Source organism: Diorhabda carinulata, chromosome X (genome assembly GCF_026250575.1).
Source record: "Diorhabda carinulata isolate Delta chromosome X, icDioCari1.1, whole genome shotgun sequence".
Lineage (NCBI taxonomy): Eukaryota > Metazoa > Arthropoda > Insecta > Coleoptera > Chrysomelidae > Diorhabda > Diorhabda carinulata.
The window spans coordinates 60,061,873-60,081,622 of record NC_079472.1 but is presented as its reverse complement, the minus strand read 5'-3'; the positions used below and the strand labels follow the sequence as shown (position 1 = coordinate 60,081,622).

The 19,750-nt window shown below is 29.9% G+C and overlaps 2 protein-coding genes across 7 annotated transcripts in view; both read right to left on the bottom strand.

Annotated features, from left to right (window-relative positions):
- Positions 1–145: 145 nt before the first annotated feature.
- Positions 146–3,519, bottom strand: LOC130900375 (probable malonyl-CoA-acyl carrier protein transacylase, mitochondrial). Its single transcript, XM_057810928.1, has 4 exons — positions 2,470–3,519; positions 2,121–2,338; positions 1,388–1,615; positions 146–491 (listed from the first exon to the last, which is right to left on the bottom strand). Exons 1-4 carry the CDS (start codon positions 3,062–3,064, stop codon positions 324–326), a joined length of 1,209 nt encoding a protein of 402 aa, XP_057666911.1. The 5' UTR covers positions 3,065–3,519; the 3' UTR covers positions 146–323.
- A 1,967-nt stretch (positions 3,520–5,486) lies between these two features.
- Positions 5,487–19,750, bottom strand: part of LOC130900363 (la-related protein 4) — a 47,504-nt gene continuing 33,240 nt past the window's right edge. For all 6 annotated transcript variants that reach the window (XM_057810903.1, XM_057810904.1, XM_057810907.1 and 3 more), the window contains one exon: positions 5,487–18,277. In XM_057810903.1, the coding sequence (XP_057666886.1) occupies positions 18,111–18,277 (167 nt within the window). In that variant the 3' untranslated portion in view covers positions 5,487–18,110. The remainder of the gene's footprint in view (positions 18,278–19,750) is intronic.

Genomic DNA, 19,750 nt, shown 5'->3' with positions numbered 1-19,750 from the left:
ATATTTTTTTCCTACCTTCCAGTAATTCCTATCAATGCTTTTGTTCTTTACTTTAGAATTGATAAATGGTACACTTTTTGTATTGTAGTTCATAAAAATACACCAAAAGGGGAAGTACAATAATGAACATCATAAATTTACAAAATTTTATAAAAAATCTTTTATTTATTAATAACAAAAATCTTTTGATTTTTTGAAAAAATTCAATTACTACAACGATTATATTTTTTCAGTTCATTCATATTTCCATTGCATTAAAAAACAATGCAAACCATTTTGGTTCGAACTATTTTAGTCTTTCATGAAATCAGTCATAATGTGTCTTAAGCTTTTACAGTATAACAATGTTCCGCTGCTTTGGCATTAACTTGATTGAGAATAGTTTTAAGGGATGTTCCTGGTCCAACTTCAAAAGTTCTTGGAAAGTACTCTCCAGAATTTCGCTCATAAACTGTATGCAACAATTGTTCCCATTTAACTGCCTTTACTATCTAAAATGGTATTAAAAAAAATCAAATTAGTAAATTAAATTATTAGGCCAAATACACAGGGATCAAAAGAAACTGATTTTTGACGCAAATCACCAACCAGTTTGCAATGAGTACCAATCTTCGTATTTCAAAAGGGAACTACAGACAGGACAACTGGTTGCCAACCAGTCGGCAACCGGTTTAAAGAAACTCGACCTGTTGATTCGCTGGAAACTTGAATCATCCACCTCTCACAAGGTTTCAATGGACGAGAGTTTTTCAATTCAACAGGTTAGTAATTCGTTCTAGTGAAATTAATGTATTCATTTCCTTTATTTTTTTTTTCGTTTCTTGAAACGAAAATTTTATTTTTGTATTTTTTGCGTAAAAAGCAACCACAATAGATTGTACTTTCTATTAATTCAAATAGTGCCTACCATGTGGAGATGCCTATGGATATTGATCTTTAACTTCTGTAGGTTGTTTGGTTAGACCTGAGGTTATTTATTTTTTTATATAGTTAAACTGGAAAAGGGGATGTTAAATAGCTCCTGTCACTCCAGTCTAATACAATTATCTATTTAAAAATTCTGAAAAGGTCAAAATTGTTGGTAATTTTAATTACCTCAAGTTTTTATAAACCAAAATGAACCATTCTGTACTTTTGGGTCATTCATGTATTGGTTACAATTGAGTCTGCTGTGTGTGCTGAGACATGTCACTAATCAGTTGACAACCAATTGGTGATATTAGACACTTTTGAGTTTAGTTTCTTTTCAATTACTCCCAGTGTATTGGGGCTTAGAGGGTAGGAATTATATTAAGTAGAAATTTTTTTGTGTAGAATGGGGTTAAGTTTCCTACTGAAAGATAAGGTATTACATTTCAGTTATACAGTCATACAGTTAAAATTTTACCTGTTTTGGTAATTGAGATCTAATATGTGCAGCATTTTTATATGATTTTCCATCTACATTAGAATACACTCTTATAGCAGGATCATTAACTTCTGACTTATCCAATGCTTTCCTAAATGTTTCCACTGCTGGCTTCATTAATTCTGAATGAAAAGCTCCGCTAACTGGTAATCTCCGCACCTTTTTGAGATTAAACTCTTTGGCATTTTTTTCAATAAAATCAATGGCCTGAAATTTTGTGTACATGTGCACATTAGTTATATCAACATTCAGACAAATTAGAAAGCCTAAAATTAAAATTAGTAAGAATTGAAATGTGACAACAGGTACACTTACAATGTCATGAATGTAAATGGTAAGGGGAAGACAAAAATGAAGTAGTTTCTTAACTGATTCAACAAAATTAAAATAATGCAAATAGATTATATTTCATGGAAAATAATATACTGGAATTTTAGTTTCTGGAAGTTCAAAGATTCCTATAAATACAGACAATTAGAAAAGAATATGCCAGAATTTTAATTTCTGGAAAGTTCTAAGATTCATACAAATTGAGAAAATTAGAAAAGAATATGCCAGAATTGCTAGAATTTCAATTTTTAGAAAGTTCAAAAATATTAAATTACAGAGCTCATGGTAATAACAGTTGAAAAGTAAAGTACTAAAATATGTTAATCAAATGATATGCAGAAAAAATTTTTCAAAGAAGGAAAAAAAATGGAACCCAACTTACCGATTCACTGCCTGATATTACTTTACAATGTGGAAAAAGGTAATTTGCTACTTTACAGTCTGGTAGAGGGTCTCCTTTATCCATAGCCCAAGCTTTGGCTTTTTGACATGCTAAACTTAGTTTACTATCTGGTCCATACATGACAGTTGCCATACCACCTTTATAGGCATCACTAGCCAATTGCATAGCCTCAGCCCTGATTCTAACTAACTGCAAAGCTAGTACAAAAACAATGACCAATATGAATTTATTAATAACAAAATGTTTTGACATATTGGTAACTCCTAAGTTGATAAATGGATATTTTAATCCGATAAATAATCAGGATTGAATTATTACACCTGCTTACCCCTTTCAAATCCAAGTGCTCCTGCAAAAACTAAAGCAGTTATTTCTCCCAAACTGAAACCAGCAGTCGCTACACAGTTTGCAATAGCATTTGGCCTTTCCTCTTTAAGTTGTTCTAGTGCTGCCAATGATGCAACCATTACTGCGGGTTGGCAGTACTTTGTTTGATCTAATGTTTCTTTGGGACCTTCTAAGCATATCTTCAACAAATTATACCCTAAAATGTAATTTGCTAATTCAAATAGATCTTTTGCCATAGGAAACTTCATTAGATCTTTTGCCATTCCAACATACTGAGTTCCTTGGCCGGGGAAGAGGATAATAGACGCATCTCTTGGATCTTTTTTTTCCATTTGATAGAAATCGCCTTGTTTTCGTATTTTGGTACCTCGAGGATATGGTAAAGTAGTCCATTGTTGTTTGTATTCCTTAGTAACATCTTGGAATGTTGACGAATCGTCTAATAATCTCTTTAAAGGAGATTCTTTTTTATTTTTTGATTCACAACATACTTTAATAGAAATAAAGAATTGTCGTACACTTGGATATACATGTTTAATTTCAGTCAATAAACTCGGTTTAATTTGTGGAATCATTTCAAAGGTATAACGACAGTTAATAAATTATTATTTGGGTTTATATAGCATTTAAATAATGAAACTAACCTCACAAAATTCTTCAGTGGGACAGCGTACAGAATAAGACCAACTTAAAGATATCAAAATTACTAATGTGATTTAAAACTTTGTTCGGTACCCTATTTTAGTCGTACTTTTTATGCATTAAAAATTAATAAAGTATATTATGTGCCTTAATACCTCCACTACATATTTCTCATTTTTAAATAGACGTACTAATGTAACCTAATATTTGGTCATAAACCCCCGATAAGGTGTATTTCCACCTAATAAAATATTCAAATTATTCTTTTCAGTTTAGCACATTTTTATCATTACTAGTAACAATTTCAGAATGGATTTTCCTTATATATAATACTTCTATAAGGACAGTTTCTATAAGTGGAAGCTGTTCCGACTAAGAAAGACAGAATGACAACAATTTCTCTATCCTCCGAGGTTCCAGCTCGGTTCTGTGCATTCTCAATCATGCGCAGTATAGATGAAGTATCTCGAACGAAGAGAGAAAATGAATATTGTCGGCACCGTAACGTAGGGACGTTTTTTTCCATATTATATATATGGGATTTTCCATGTTTGAAGTAAATATTCTAATGGTTGATTACGTACCTAGAATGTACTTCATGATGTCTATTACTAATAATAATTTTTATCCCTACATATAACAAATTGAAAGATAAACGAACAAAAATCATCAATTTACGAACAGTTTCTTGTGGTAACTCAGGAACAACAAAATCTCTACCTGATACTATGGTAACCCTGTTCTACTCCTACATATTTTTGATGAGCTTGTGATAAAATTGGAACAACAAAATTTCTACCTGATATTGTGGTAACCCTGCTCTACTCATACATATTTTTTATGAGCTTGTGGTAACCCTGGAACAACAAAATATCTACCTGATTCTGTGGTAACCCAGCTCTACTTATACATATTTTTGGTGTGCTTGTGGTATCACTGGAACTAAAAAATTTCTACCCGATACTATGGTAACCCTGCTCTCCTCACATCTTGTTTTAAGCTACGCGCAATTATTAGTTCGTTATCAGCTGTGTCTTAATAGTGCTTGTAACAAAAATAGAGAAGCGAAATCTCGAACAAAAAAACTCGATCAACTTTTGTGCAATTTGGCGATTGAAACGATAAAGTATTAAAAGTATTTAGTGATGATTGTTCAAGGAGAGTCGTGAAGATGAGTGTGAAAGACGAAGCGAGACTGATCCAGGTACACACGAACTCGCACCCCAATCCCTAAAGATAGTCCATTATCGGTTCGAATAATAGCAGACGAAGTACATATCAACTGCAAGACTCTGTGCAAAATGGTTTTGAAAATGATTTTAGAGAAGAAAAGACATTTATCAATAGCAGAATACTGTTTGTAGCCGGAGGAAAATGATCGTACGTTCCTCGATTACATTACTACTGATTTTTCAGTACAAACTGAAAACGAGGCGTTAACATTGGCTATCACCAAATGACCAAAATTACAAAAAAGCTTGCATAAGCAAATCGATAGTGAAAACTATCCAAAAATGCTTCTTTAACTGACGATATACTGAATAATTTTTATCAGCATCATTCTCATTACTTAATTTCGAGACCTCGGTATAATTTTACTTACTATTAATCACATTTATTCATAATGACCATAAATTGTTACGAACAAATTTCCGATATGAGTACGGTCGTAGTGGAATTCTAAAAGTCGGCGAAAGCGAGCAGCACGTTTGATTTACGTTTTAATAAACAGCGAAAATCGTTTGATGTTTGTTTACATTTTTTCTTTTGAAAAAAAAGGTCTATTTATTTATTTGTTTTGTTCCTTTATTTTCTAGAACTTCTGAGAATTTCTTTTGGGATATATAAATAAGTTTTTGAGCGCAGTAAGTTAGTTTATCATAGTAATAGTGAAAAGAACGAGATAGAAAGTAACCAAGTGTTATTGATAAGTTAATGATTGTAAGTTAGTTAAGTGTAGTGTAAAGTGTTTAAATAGATTACGAACGTAGTAGACAGTGTTTATAAATTCATGCCACGTGTAAATAAATAAGAAAAACATTATATTTTAAATGCAATTCTCCTACCAATACTTGGTCATAATTCTCTAAGAGAATAGTGAGAATTTATCATTGAAAAAACTCACACAACAGAATCGTCCGTAACTTCGCAGAAAAACTATCTGACTTGCTTAGGGGAAGTTAGAACTTTAGTTCAGGTTGCTTATAGGGCTTTATATTATAAATTTTGTTCATTTCAACGTGCTACCAAATCTTCATCATCCATCGAATTCTCCTGATATGACATTGCCTGACTTATCAGTCACAACAGATAAAGGGTGAACCATTTAAAAGCATTTATAATAAAAGAAATATATTTTTATAACAATTTTAATGGGCAACATCAGAAGCTTAATCAGTACAGCTCAAAAACCATATAAATAAAGCAGGGGTGAAAAATGAATTTGGACTTTAGACAACGTGTTCCAACTTATCATCAACTTAACATCAATATGAAGGTGATGAAAATTATAACTAAAGTAAAGACCCTATCACCTGCTTTATTTAGGATGAATGGAAAAAAGTTAATAAATCCGGCGAGTAGTATTCCCCTTGTTGTTGTAACAAAACATTTCAAATTATAATTATTTTTTCCATACATCCTACGTTATCATCTCAAACTTAACATACACATCAAAAAATCAAATATACATACAAACATTAGACTAGAAAAAAATTTAACTTAATTTTCATTTTACAGTGAACTTTTGGGTGCAAATTTTTATCATAAAAAATTGATATATTTAACACTGTCTAAAATCAAGGTAATTAAAATTAAAAATAAAATTCTATATCAAAAATATGATTTTTTATAGTAAAATCCCCACATTCTATGAAGCTAATATCAATGGAATAATTTGACACCCCAACCTAAATATTCTCAAAATACGAATAACGGCTGATAAAACTAGAATAGGGCATATAATAAAATTTTCAGTCTGTTAAAAATTTATTTTTTGATTGCTCATGTTTGGTAAATGAACTTATAAATTGTATGTATTACTAAACAAAATATCAGTACATTTACTAAGAATTTGTTAATCCGCAACCCTTTATATGTTAATGATTAAATAACTTCTGAAGTATTTAAAAATTGTTCAATCGGTTATTGTAATAAAAATAACAAAAACACCCCTGCAAGTGAAACAAATATTATCAATAATAGAAACTTGCACACAAAAATAAACGATAGCCATTTAATAATTAATGAACACACTCCACTAAAAACCAGGACAATTTTAAGTGATCCACAATTTGAATATACTTTCGATAAAGTTTACAAATTTGGCGAAATTTCACTTAGATGCTCTTGAAGTTGCTAAAAGAAATCTGTAGCTCTTAATAAAAATTAATTTGTTCCTTAGATGAAGTAAGTTTGTTCATTTCAATAAATAAGAAACGATGCGGATTGGATAGTAATAAATCGCAAATATAGATATTTAATTTAATATTTATTTTTTTGAAAAAAATTTATATGCTAAAGTATAATTATACAGTATATTGTGAAATTAGATGAAGCATATGGGTTCCTAGGGGATGTAATATATTTTTTCAAGTTATATAAGGGCAATTTTAAATTTAATTTGAATAAGTTGCAGAAACTACAGAAAAATTATTCTTTAATTTTGCTTAAATCAATTCTGATTCTATCTATGAAAAGATGTGGATAAAAATGTTAGCAAACTCCTTATCGTTAATACCATAATTAGTCTAGGAGGAATTATGGGTACCACAACTGTTCCTCCTCAATTTTTTCATGCAATCCTCTTGCAGTTGCCCTACTAATGATATATACATGCCTGTTGCAACCCCGTGCCATATTGTTTAAATAATTGTTATTTTTCAATCGGACAAATTTTTTTCACATTTTTTATTAAAATACAAAAAAAATACAAAAGATCTAATGACGTTTCGCGATGAAGTTAATATTTTTAGAGATATGAATTTTTAAAAGTACGAAAAATCAAAATTTCGGTATTTTCATCCATCAAAAATATATTAGTACAAAAAAAAGAAGAGAGGAGACCTCACAACTTTGTATCAATATCTTTTTATTACTTATATACAATTGTGATTCCAAAAAATATTCAAATCTGTTATTATTGTACTTTGTAAAATTCCAGGAAAAAACTTATTAGAAACAAATTGTAGACAATTTAATTATTAATAACATTGCTTCCTTTAACAATCTCGATAAAGTTGATAGTTTTTAAGATAATGATAAATAAAGATTTGGATACAAAGACGGCAATACTTAGAAGGTAGGCAAAGTATACTTATCAATTAAAAAACAGGTGTAACTAATGAAATCTTCTCAAATCTCTATTAAAAATATTATTAACTATTGTTTACAGGGCTGTATTTAAACTTAATGCCGTTCCTGGACGCCTGAAAAAAAACCGCCCCAATAGTGGAATTTTACTTTAACTAAAATAACAAACTTCATCAAAGGAACCTATATAGGTGAGATTTAATTCAGCAAGGAAGTTTTTTAATAGAGAAAAAAGTTTCCGTGGAAAGATGAAATGAATATCTCAAACAAATTGAATAAAGGCGTCGCTTAATCAAAAAAATTGTAATGAATTGTTTAAACCTTCATTCAGATCCTTAATATATTGAGTATTAGTAAATAATATTCGTTGTGAGCTTGGTGAAGAAAAATAACGAAAACTAATTTTCACAAAAATATACTAACGACATGCTTTTTTAAATATTATCCTTTGTATTAAAAATATTTTTGGGATAGGATCAATTTATGATTTATTTTATATCAAATTCACTATTTGAAATTTCAAAATAAAGTAAATAGTATGGGTTACACGAAAATATATCTTGCAGAACAACTAAGAAGCAAAATAATTGCACGTATAAAGTGTTTGTGGATAATTTTGATGCTCTTTTTTTACAAATTTTGTGTAATGATTTGTAAAAAATATACGTACATTATTATCTAAAAGTTAAATGAACAAGTGTTACATTTCATAAACTTACAATTAAGAGAAATATATTCTAAATACTGAAAAAAAAAACTAATCATTAGAAGAACGATTAAAAAAAGAAACAATTTGAATTATTTTATAAATCCCATTTTATTCCCTTAAAATTTTACATTTCGCTTTTAAATTCAAACACAGATGTGGGAGAAACATTTTAAGGTGTGTTTTGTCAAATATATTTAAAAAAATAGTCAGTATTTAAAAATTATAAATATAGTATGGATATCATTAGATACTTTCAAAAGAAAAAAACTAATAACAAATCAATTTAAAATCAAACCAGTTTTTGTATTCTAAAAAACGGCATCCATAAAAAAGTATTATTCTGAATTAGCTATTCACTAAAACAAATTACCGATAGAGTGATAACAAAATTAGATAAACGTTAATGAACTTTTTAATCACTTCAAATGGTTACATTTCGCATTTTTTCTATTCAAGTAAGTATTGTTTATATAGATCACAATCTTCCCCTGGTAATAAACCATGCCAAGGGGTTACAGACACGAATGAGAAAAGAACGTCAACATTTCTGATAAATAGCAAGAGGACAACTCTCAAATAATTAAAAATCACTGTGATCTGCATTAGTGTGACATAGAATGTTAGGCAAGGCGCAAATTTTGACACGTATAGCTCGTGTGAGGTATGCACCACACTGTGCAGTTTTTTAATCTACAAGATTGAATACAGTGAAGAAAACTGACAACGCAGCGTGACATGACACGCGTGAGCTCACAGACGTGTCCCGCTCTGCAATTTTTTTTACGAAAACATGACAGAAAAAAGTTATTAGAGGTAAAATATCACGAGAGATCTTTTCGATACTTTAAAATGGTGATTATGTGTAGACAAAACTGAAAAATCGGATTTGCGGTGCATCATCCGATTCTGGACTTAAATTCAATTCGGTTGTCGCTGGCTAGTCGCGTCACGCTACCTCACGCGAGCTATCCACATCCCAATTTGCGCCTCGCCTTGGTGTAAATCAGTACTTGGTTTCCAAACAAATCATTTGTAATGAAAAGTATACAAAATTTTGGCTTTTATCTAAATAATAATAAAGCTTAGAACATCCAAATTCAAATTATTTATATTTAATAATCTGAGTCTGTCTGAAAGCATATTACAAAAAAATATTTATTCGCTTATAGGATTTCAATAAAAAATAAATTTGTTTGGATTCCGAACATTGTAAATGACGTTTTATTAGTAATATAGAAAAAACTATATACAGATGACATACATCTCAAAAGATGACAGAGAATGTTTGAAAAGAGCTTAACTTGAAAGAAAATGTGTTTACAGCAAAAGTAAACATAAAATAAATTCTTTAACTACTTTGAATATATTTAGAGAGCCAAAATGTTTTGAGGAATTAAAACTATGAGCTAATTTGAGAAATTATCAGTCATATATAATGGATTAAGAGTAGTATTAATTTTTTAAGGTTATTATTATGTTTATATTGTTTTTTCTATCCTTATAACCACAGCAAATTTAGTTACAGCTAATTCAGAAAAAAAATCAATATGCTTCATCCCAAATCAACAATAATTTTATAAACTTCAATCTCTTAACGTTTCAACCTTAAAATATAATTACACAATTTTTCCGAGCACTTTGTAACAAAAGATTCTCTAAGTCTGGCAGACGTGATCGAAGGTTATCATCACCTCTAATATTTAAAAGTACGTAATATTGAAATTAATACAAAATACAAAAGAATTAACATTTACAATAGATTATATAATGTAATAAAGTGCGCGCGAAAATGATATAATTACGTTTTATCACAACACTCGAGCTTGTATAATGCACAAGGTTAAAACGTTTATTTATTTGGAGTGTCTGTCAACTGGAACAATTTACAATAAATCAAAAGTGAGCTATCGGGTTTGATTATTTTTGTCGAGTTCTATTATTGCATCTGACTGGAACACTCATTGGTACAAAATATGTTTAAAGTTAAAATGTACAACTGTAAAAATAGATTTGTGTCTATTGTATAAAAAATTTCTAGGACCTAATTCCCAGCACAGAAGAACATCCTTAAAGAAAATCGTTTATGAAAAATGTAAAAAGTTTCGTGATCATTTTTAGTATATTTTAGCAGGAAAGTTGTATTTTTGGTCCAGAAAGTCGAGATCATTAAAAAGATTTATCTGATTCGTTATTTCCAAAGAATTGATAAATATATCCATGAAACTGTGTTAAATAAAAGTATCTTACTGCGAGATCCAAAAATAAAGAGCATCGTCTCTTTCTATATAACACAATCCAAACTACACATATTCATTTTGATCAGAAAAAAGATTTGATTGCCCATTCGATCCCTAATTGGTTCACTGGAAATTGAAACGATAAATGATTTTTACCAATTTATAATGAGATTAGAATAAATTACAAACGTCTTATCATTGAACAATTGTAAAATTTTCATGATTGTCGCTTGATTAACTAGGAAAGAGAAACTTTGTGTATACTATCAGAAAAAATTTTGAAAATATTTACCTATTAGTATTAATATTATACTTCTGCCGGAAAATAATTGGTATTTTATTAAATATTGTATCAGGTTTTGAAAAACTGCAAAAGAAACGAATTGATTGTCAAGGAGGTAAAATACTCAACAAAAACGGATATTTGAACTACTACCAACATTTATACAGTGAAGTTTGAACAAATCAAAAATTCTCTAAAAAAAATCGTATTTCAAAAACCTACACAATCAAACACTATTCTTTTCATGACACTTTCTGAAAATATGACGGAAATTATTTGAAAAAAGAATCAGAATATATACAGTTGAAAATCTTCAATTCAATTTTGAAGATTATCATGTTTTTAAATTCCATACTATCCATCTTTTATACTACTGTTTAAGAGAGGACATCAAATTATTCATTAAAATATTTGAATGAATAAATGGTAAAATACTGATCATACTGTTTACACCAACACTACACTATCTGACGAGCGTTTCGACAACCAAGTTAACGTCTTCAGAGACTGTTTACAGTTTACCTTTCTTGGTTATCGAAACGATTATATCAGTCAGCGTAATTGTGAGTATTGGTGTAAACAGTGTGTTCAATATGAATATCACCAACGGTTTCAGAAATTCCAGCTTAGAAAATAAAATAGTCAATAAAATGTGGAACGTTTTGGGGGTTTTTCTAAAATTGAATCTCGAATAATTTTTTTTTGTGGCATTACATCGCGACCGAATAATATCAATTTTTCATATATTATTAAACAGTTTTTTTTCTTCTTCTATTTAAAAGCTCTTCTGTCCTGGAAATACTACTTTTAATTTACAATTAACAAAACTGAGATGCATATAACTCAATTAGATAGATTACACATAGTGGAGTGTGCAAACTGGAGAAAAAAAAAACGAAGGATTCAATCAAAATAACAATTCTACAAAAAAATCAGCTAACAGTCTTAAAAGTAAATTATATACTGATAACTGAAAAAGGCGCCGCCGACCCAACCTCTGCTCCGCCACTGTAAATTCGTTATGTACATACACAGCCTATAAATAGCATACAACTTATATAAAAAAACCTGTGATAACTGTTCATTAATAAATCGTGGCATTATATTTGCATCTTATAATATAAGAGTTGTTTTTTATTATGTTCAATTTGCTAACTAAATGAGTCAGGTGCCGAGGTGAAAAATTTATCTCGAATTAAAAAAAATTATTATCCTCTCATATATATCATATTATATACTAGCATAACATTTAAAATAATACAAAATATATACTAACCCTACAAATACAAATAAAATCTAATAAACCAGCTATGATTATGAACAAATTTTAGCTAAATTCAAAAAAACTCGCCGATGCAAAAATCTCGTCAAATGTTTAAATGGAAAGGAAATATATACTGATAAAACAAATAATCTAATGATTAGCATTAGTTGACATAAAATTTCAATATCATGTACAATTTATTAAACTACAATTTATAAAAAATAATATATATCAAAGAAATTCGAATAAAGACAAACACCAATTTAATCCCACATAAATATCATCGATCAATATATAAAATACAATATTGAAGAATACGTCAAATAATTTTCAATGTTTTGAAAAAAATTTTTTTTGAAATAAAACAGCTTTACGCTTGAAGTAAATAGAACAATAGTTTCCATTATTCTAAGAGTCGCAAATCCCGTTACCAAGTCATTCAGGTATCTCAGGAAACGAAATCCAATCAATGACAAAAAAAATTAATAAGGGACTATAAATTACATTACGCTGACACCTGGGCAATAATTAGAGAAGAATTATGGAACAATTGACTGTGGATAATTAGGAGACTTGAAACTTATTTGCAGAACTGCTCAAGTATAATCAAGCCCCCATTAATATTTATTCGTTGCTTATGGTTCTAGGGTCGAAGTCAGTGGAGCTTTTATTCCGAGTACAAAATACGAAATGGCTTAAATAGACAGTTGGCGTTAGCATTCAATTTTATAATCCACTGCTAAGCTTATAATAGTTGTAGAATGGTAGAAAATAATTTTACTTTCATAGGAGATACAGCTGTTTTTTTACTTCCAGAAAAAAACTTCCTTTATCATACTCTCCTGATGCAAGCTTCGATGTAAAGTCCTGGATACACCACAGAACCTAAAGAGTCTATATCTGTTACTTTTTGTAGTCACCTATGATTACTTTAAGCAAGTCTTCAGACATACCACACTCTTCAAACATGCCGGTAACAAACAAAAATAGATCTTGGCTGTATGTTATTCAAAAGGTCAATAGAGAAGAAGAAATGGTTGAATGAAGACTTGACCTATTTTTTTAATAAAAGATTGAAATAATAGCCACATTTCAAATTTTGGAAAAGTAATTGAAGAAAAACAGTTCGAGTCAATTAACAGAGAGCTGAAGTTATGAGGTTTTCTATTTATATTTATAAATTATAACAGATTTTTTTTATCTCTATGAGTTTATCTTTATTCAATGACCTCAAAATGTTGATAATAAATTAAAATAATTTTGAGCTCCCGGCATATTGTAAACTTTTATGCAATAGACTAGAAATTTCATCGCTCATGATAAAATTCGATCCGTGATACGTTTTCTTCATGCAAGAAAAGTTTAAAGGCAAGTGAAATTAATCATCTGCGAGGTGTACGAAGAAATGTCTATTAATGATAGAGAGAAGGACTCGGTCAGGTCATCCGCCGAGCACGCTACTACCGATTTTTAGTATTCGAAGATTTTACATAGCGATCAGTAATAAAACAGCAATGAGGAGATGAAAAACTTGTTATCTCTTCGTTCAATACATAAATAACAATCTAGCTCGATAATTTTGGGACAAACAAGTTTACATTATGTATGATATTTATACTAAGGGGAAACAATCCGCTCGACTATCAAACCTGTATCTTTGTCGACTGATAAAATTTCGTTTCCCACCGATTCGTTGACGTTACTTTCGGGCCATTACAATCAATAAACTGGCAACTTGTCAGTGTAACGTATTATATCGAGTTAGTTTATTAGATAATAATGCAAAGAACGTTTGAAGGTTATAGATTTGCTTTGTACTGGTTCTTTTTTCTTTTCAAATTTGAAATACCTTCACAAACCTCCCTCGATTCATAATTTTCTATTTGGTGAGCTGATTTTAAAAGCAATAAAGGCTGATATTAACTTGATATTGGTGAGCTTGATTGAAAATCATAGAAGGTACAAACTCGTCATTATTTTACTGTAAAAAGAGGAATTTGAAGAAGTGGGCGAAGTGTATATGAACGAAAACATTTTAATCCTAAAATTATCTGAAACAGGTTTACATAAAAACTGAAACTAAAAAAAAATTGTAATAACTAAAATTAGACGCAATTTCAGATAGCTGGTATTAAATTAGTCTAAGAAAAGATAACTGCATCAATAAATTAAAAAAATTTTAACCACAGAATAATTTCCTTTACAAGTTTTTTGCTATATAATATAGGAAGCACGCCTTTACAATATAAAGTACATTTTACTAAATAGATACCAGACAATCATTTGATTAAAATTTTTTGCTTGGGTTTTTTTATAAAGAAAATATTCCTGAAGTTAAAAATCTTTTTGCATACAACTATTATTAATCGGAGTAGTAGTAGCTACCGTATTGATAAGATTAATGTCATCTTGGACAATGCTACATATATATAAACATCAACTTTCCGCAGTCTGGAGCATATTATACAAAGAGTTTTATAGAAACCACGAAAAGTTGATTGTACATCAAAATTATAACATTTGAAATAATCGTTTATTATCCTATAGTAAAAAATTTAAAATATAGAGCAACCTGATGTAAGTTGTTTTTTTATTTACGTAGTGGCGTATCACGGGAATTAGAAACAAAATTGTTTGTTTTTAATGATAATATGTCATTCACTGGAAAATTGATAATAAAAATCAGATTTATCTCCTAGTCAACAAGAAACAACATAAATGATACTCAGTCCAAATTGTTTCAATTACAATACTCGACAAAAAAATTTTCGTTCTTTGTCCTAAAGTTTATATTATGATTTTTCGGTCAATTATACACATATACTTTTTTTTCATAGGGTTTGCTTTTGTGACAGTTATGTTTGGAAGATGAGCAATTTGAGAATTTGCTATAACAAGAATCTGACGAGCACTCAGAGTAAAAAAATTCAAAACCTATCGAATATCTCAGACCTCGAATCTTCTTCTGATCCAATTGTTCATGTCCTGACATGGTACTTAAGCTACCAAGAAAATTATCTTAAAAATTAGCTCATTTATAAGTCTAATAGAAGTGAATATGATAAGGAATTTTTACCTATACCAGAACCACCATCTTTTAACTACAAAAGATTTGATGAGAGATATGAATTTACCGAAAAATAAAGCTGAGTTTAAATCAGTGGAATTTACTTGCTGATGTTAATCTCACAGATCAGCGAACTAGGTATGAAACGTTTTCAAAGTTTTTTCCAAAAGAAGATGGACATAAAAGGTATGTTTGAAGAAAATGGCATACCCTGTATTCCTAGCGAATGGCGTTTATTTATTGACAGCTTTACAAAAACGTTTAGAGGAAATGAATTCCCACTTCTTCCAATTGCTCATTCCGTACATTTAAAAGAAAATTATGAAAGTGCTTAATATTTAAAAATAGTTGATGGGTTATGCAAATTCTCCGTACTTCCTGTGCTTATGGGGTAGCGGAGCGAATGATAAGCACTATATTCAACGGTCAAGGCCTGTAAGAACAGAATTTTGTTTCGGAAAACAAAACGTAAAATATGATTGTTGAAGCGGAAAAAGTGTTGATGAAACAATTTGTTAGAAAACTCACTTAAACCTCCGAAGCTTTTCGATACTTGAAAAATTTTTTGGGGTTTTTGTTGGTCCGCAAATTAGACAAATTTTCGTCGATGAAGAATTTCTAAAGTTACTGAATAGTACTCAAAAAGAGAGTTGGTACAGTTTTAAATCAGTAGTTTCAGGAATTTTAAAAAACAACAGAGTTGAAAATTAGTTAGATGAAGTTATGCTAAAAATGTCATTGAAAGTTCATTTACCATTTAGATAAATTTAAAAACAATATGGGAACGTATTCAGAAGAACAAGGAGAACGTTTTCATCAGGACATTATGAGCTTCGAACAGTGTTATCAAGGCAATACAATGAAAGCATGATGGGAGATTATATCAGGGGTTTATTTAAACAAAGTACTTATGAATATAAAAACTTTTGATGCATTTTTCACTTTTTTATGAGCTATTTTGATAGTAAAGCTTGATAAAAAGTTATAAACATATTTATTTGTATGGTTCTCTCTTCAATTAAATATTTTGAAAAATATCGCTTAGTTCGACTTCTAAATACAAAAGCAAACTATTATATGTTATGTAATTTTTTTTTCTTGTAATTACGACCTAAACTATCCAAATTTTATGCATTCTAGTCAAAGTCAAATTTTGTGTTGACACGTGTTATCTCGAAATCATTGTGAATAAAATGTTATTGATTTGTTTCTATAGTCAAGTGCATATTAAAAAATAAATACCAAAAATAAAAAACTACCACTACAAGAAAATTTTTGAATAGTTTCTGTTGAATAATTTGTTTTTTTTTTAAATTTTGGATGTCGAGTCAAATTTCAATTTTATTTCCAAATTGGATAAGTGTAAACCTATAAATAAAAACTAAGCTCAACAAAACTTGATACCAAATTCAAATTTCTAAAAGAACCAAATTAATACCATCTCGCTTAAAATATATACATTTTTTTAGCAATGCATAATTTTTTTTGGAAAAAGATTTCCGAATTAACATAATTTATAAGGGTGGCCAGAATTATATACAAATACGTTAATTTCTAAATCTGATGAGTGAGTTAAAAAAAGGTACTTATTGTAATGGATTTTTTTCAATTAAATACGTACTTTTAAGGGGAGGTACAATCCTTTAAAGAAATTAACACATTACATTATTTTTTTAATATCAACCAAACAATTTCAATTACAAATTATACATTTTGACTCTAATTATATGACATTGAGGTAATTAATTTGATGTAACCGCCTACCTCAACTTATATGGAAACAGAGTATTTTTGGTATTGTAGAAATGTAACAAATTAATTAAGTCATTAGAAGAGCATATTTTTGGCACATAAACCATTTTTTCAAAATATTAAGAATAGTGACATAATAAGTCTCGTCTAACCTCCAAAACTACCCTATATCTGTACAGGATGTGGTAACAAGAAATTAATTATATATAATAATTAAACAAATATGAATTTCATTTTCTTAATACACTCTTACTCAGTATCTTTATATTAAGACACTATCAGCTCTAGAAAATAATATAGATATTTCTGGACTACCTTGTACATTATGAGTAAATTTTGAAAACAGTCAATGCCAATAGGTGATTGAGGTGAGGTCATCTACCTACAATCAATGACAAAAAAAATAGTAATTGTCAAATATAACTTTTTTGAGTAACAGAATGTTTTTTGAAATAGAAAATGTTTTTTTTTGTAAGATATGTCAAGCATATTTTAAAAGCGAGGTATTATACAAATTGATAAGTCCACCAAGACAAAGCAGAAAATTAATTTCTCTAATTGGTTTGTTTGGTAAGGGAGCAACCTTTAAGTGCCGCCAAGTTCATATTTTACGAGGGTACTTCAATTTATAATACAAATTCACAGAATTGGATAAATATAATATTATATATTTGCAATTCATCAATTATTTAATTTTTTTTGTATCAAGTTTTGAATGATTTTTATTAGATTTACAAGAAAATATCACATCCGACCATCCATACTAATGCAATCATGGCATTCCTTAATTTCCTAATCACAAGTATCATCGTCTCTCGATCCAAAGCGGTTTTAATTTAAAATATGTACTCGTTTAGCGATCGAGCAAAGGTAGGGAGGGCGCAACAATTCAATTTAAAAAAACCAACAACAATATTATACACTAATACCTACACTCCCTCTTATATATAGAATGGTAAATTATTTGTCAAAAATAATCTTTTAACATTAGCCTGTATACATGGATAGACGTCAAGAGAAATAGAGAGAGATAAAAGAGTTCGGGTAAGCCGCGTCAACAAAAATTGGGCCAATCACAGTCGCGCAACCTGCGTCGTACAGCACTAATATTTATTTCTTCATATTCCTTTTTTTTTAAATATATCAATATTCAACAGTCGGCTAGGAACATATGATTCGCACACAGTAAAGTGAAATCATAATGTATATGGAAACCCTAAATGCCATAAGTTTTGTTTTTGTATGGGGCAGTCAATCGGCGCACACTATATGTATATATATATATATATGTATAAATATCTGTGACATTACAAGAGCACCACCGTCCCCATTTAACACTAACGTCCTGAATCCGTGCTACTTGGGAGATCGGGGAGTTACAAAGTCGCGTAGTTGGGATGTTCTCATTTCAGTTCTTCTTTTCTGAGACCTTTCATGGCCGGATCTGGCACCTCCGCGATTCATACCATTATGTCGCTGTTGATTTCCGCTACCGCTCGTTTCTGTTCGTTGTGGACCATTATCTAAACACAAACACAAATATTTTGGATAAAAATTTATCTATAAAAAAATTCAGAATAGAAAATACGTGTGTTGATTGTTATTGATCAGGCTTTTAAACAGAAAAAGCTGGAAAACTAAAAATTGATACCTGTACATGTTAAAAATAAAATTATATTTTTAAAATCAATATTATTTATATATATATTTACACATTAGGGGAGACATTATTTTAGCAATTGTTCTATTTTATAATACACTCGTTAGCAAAAAAATAGACTCAAAAGTCTCTAGCATAAAATCTGTAGCTTTCATTCTATTTCTGATTTAGCATCTCAAAGCCATTAGCTTTATAATGAGTGGTCTATGTAATTATATTGATTTTTTTTTAATAGAAAAAAAATCAAACGAAATGGAATTTTAAACAATGAAAAGGATTATAATTAACAGTAAAGAAAATGCAAGCTTATATTCTTAATAATATCTTCCAACCACTTTTTCATGGCTCGTATAAGTTCCTTTACTCTATCTAAGTTCTGGCGTACGAAGCCTGGAGTATATGGACGGGCATTAGGATGAAATTGTCGCCGGTGAAACTGGTGTAGAGAACGTCGTATCGGCTTGCCGTTAGTGCCCTTTCCAGTTTGAATAAAAAGTCGGTTATTGCTTCCAAAAGCTACGTCCTCTTCTATCACTACCAAGCAGACACACTCTGCTTTCGTCTGAGATGAGAACGTAGTCCCATTGTATCCAATTAACGTCTTCTTCTGACTGCCCAGACACTTCTCACGTTTTTCCAAGCTCTTGGTGTTGAACACCAGTGAAGGCCCGATTTCTCAGCGTCAACTCTGGCCTTGTCGCAACAGGGTGACCTCTTGAGCAGATTTACCACTTGTTGTGTTTATTTTCAAGTAGAATTGTTTTTAATATAGATGTGTATCCATCGACGTTTGATGGATAACTGATAGTAGTGGGTAATAGAGATTCATTGGATATATTTTAGGTGGGATGAGGAATTTTTTTATAGTGATGAGAATTCATGGGAATTGGCCTTGATATAGGAATTGCTTCTCTGCAGGGCTGAGGTCGTGATTTGGATTTGAAGAAAGAAAAAAAAAGCTCCAGCCTACAATAAACGATTCATTCCAGGTTTGGAGATATGTTTTGTAATTTTTCTTTCATTATTTAATAGGCGGCCATTCGACTGGTGAACCAATTCACCAGGTTACAGGAAAATCTAAGAAAATCTGCAATAATTATCCCAAATTAGCACTGTTGTAAACAAGCGTTAAAAGGGTGGTTACCGATTATGTTGTTCAACATATCGTTGGACTTTAAGAGCAACAAACATTACCATATTTCCTATAATTTTGAAACTTATAGCATTAGCTTAATATTTTGATAAAAAAAATTCAATTTCGTGTTTAGTTTTGTTTACATGTCACTTGCGATTGCAAAGTTGTCGCCTGAGTCGATTTTTTTGCTCACAAGTGATT

Bases quoted from the DNA above. Each gene is read 5' to 3' on its own strand.
- LOC130900375 (XM_057810928.1), bottom strand. From the start codon at position 3,064: ATGATTCCACAAATTAAACCGAGTTTATTGACTGAAATTAAACATGTA. The intron at 2,339-2,469 runs GTAAGCAGGTGT...TTTTTGTACTAG, and splicing joins AGCACTTGGATTTGAAAGGG to CTTTGCAGTTAGTTAGAATC. The intron at 492-1,387 runs GTAAAATTTTAA...ATACCATTTTAG, and splicing joins GATCTCAATTACCAAAACAG to ATAGTAAAGGCAGTTAAATG.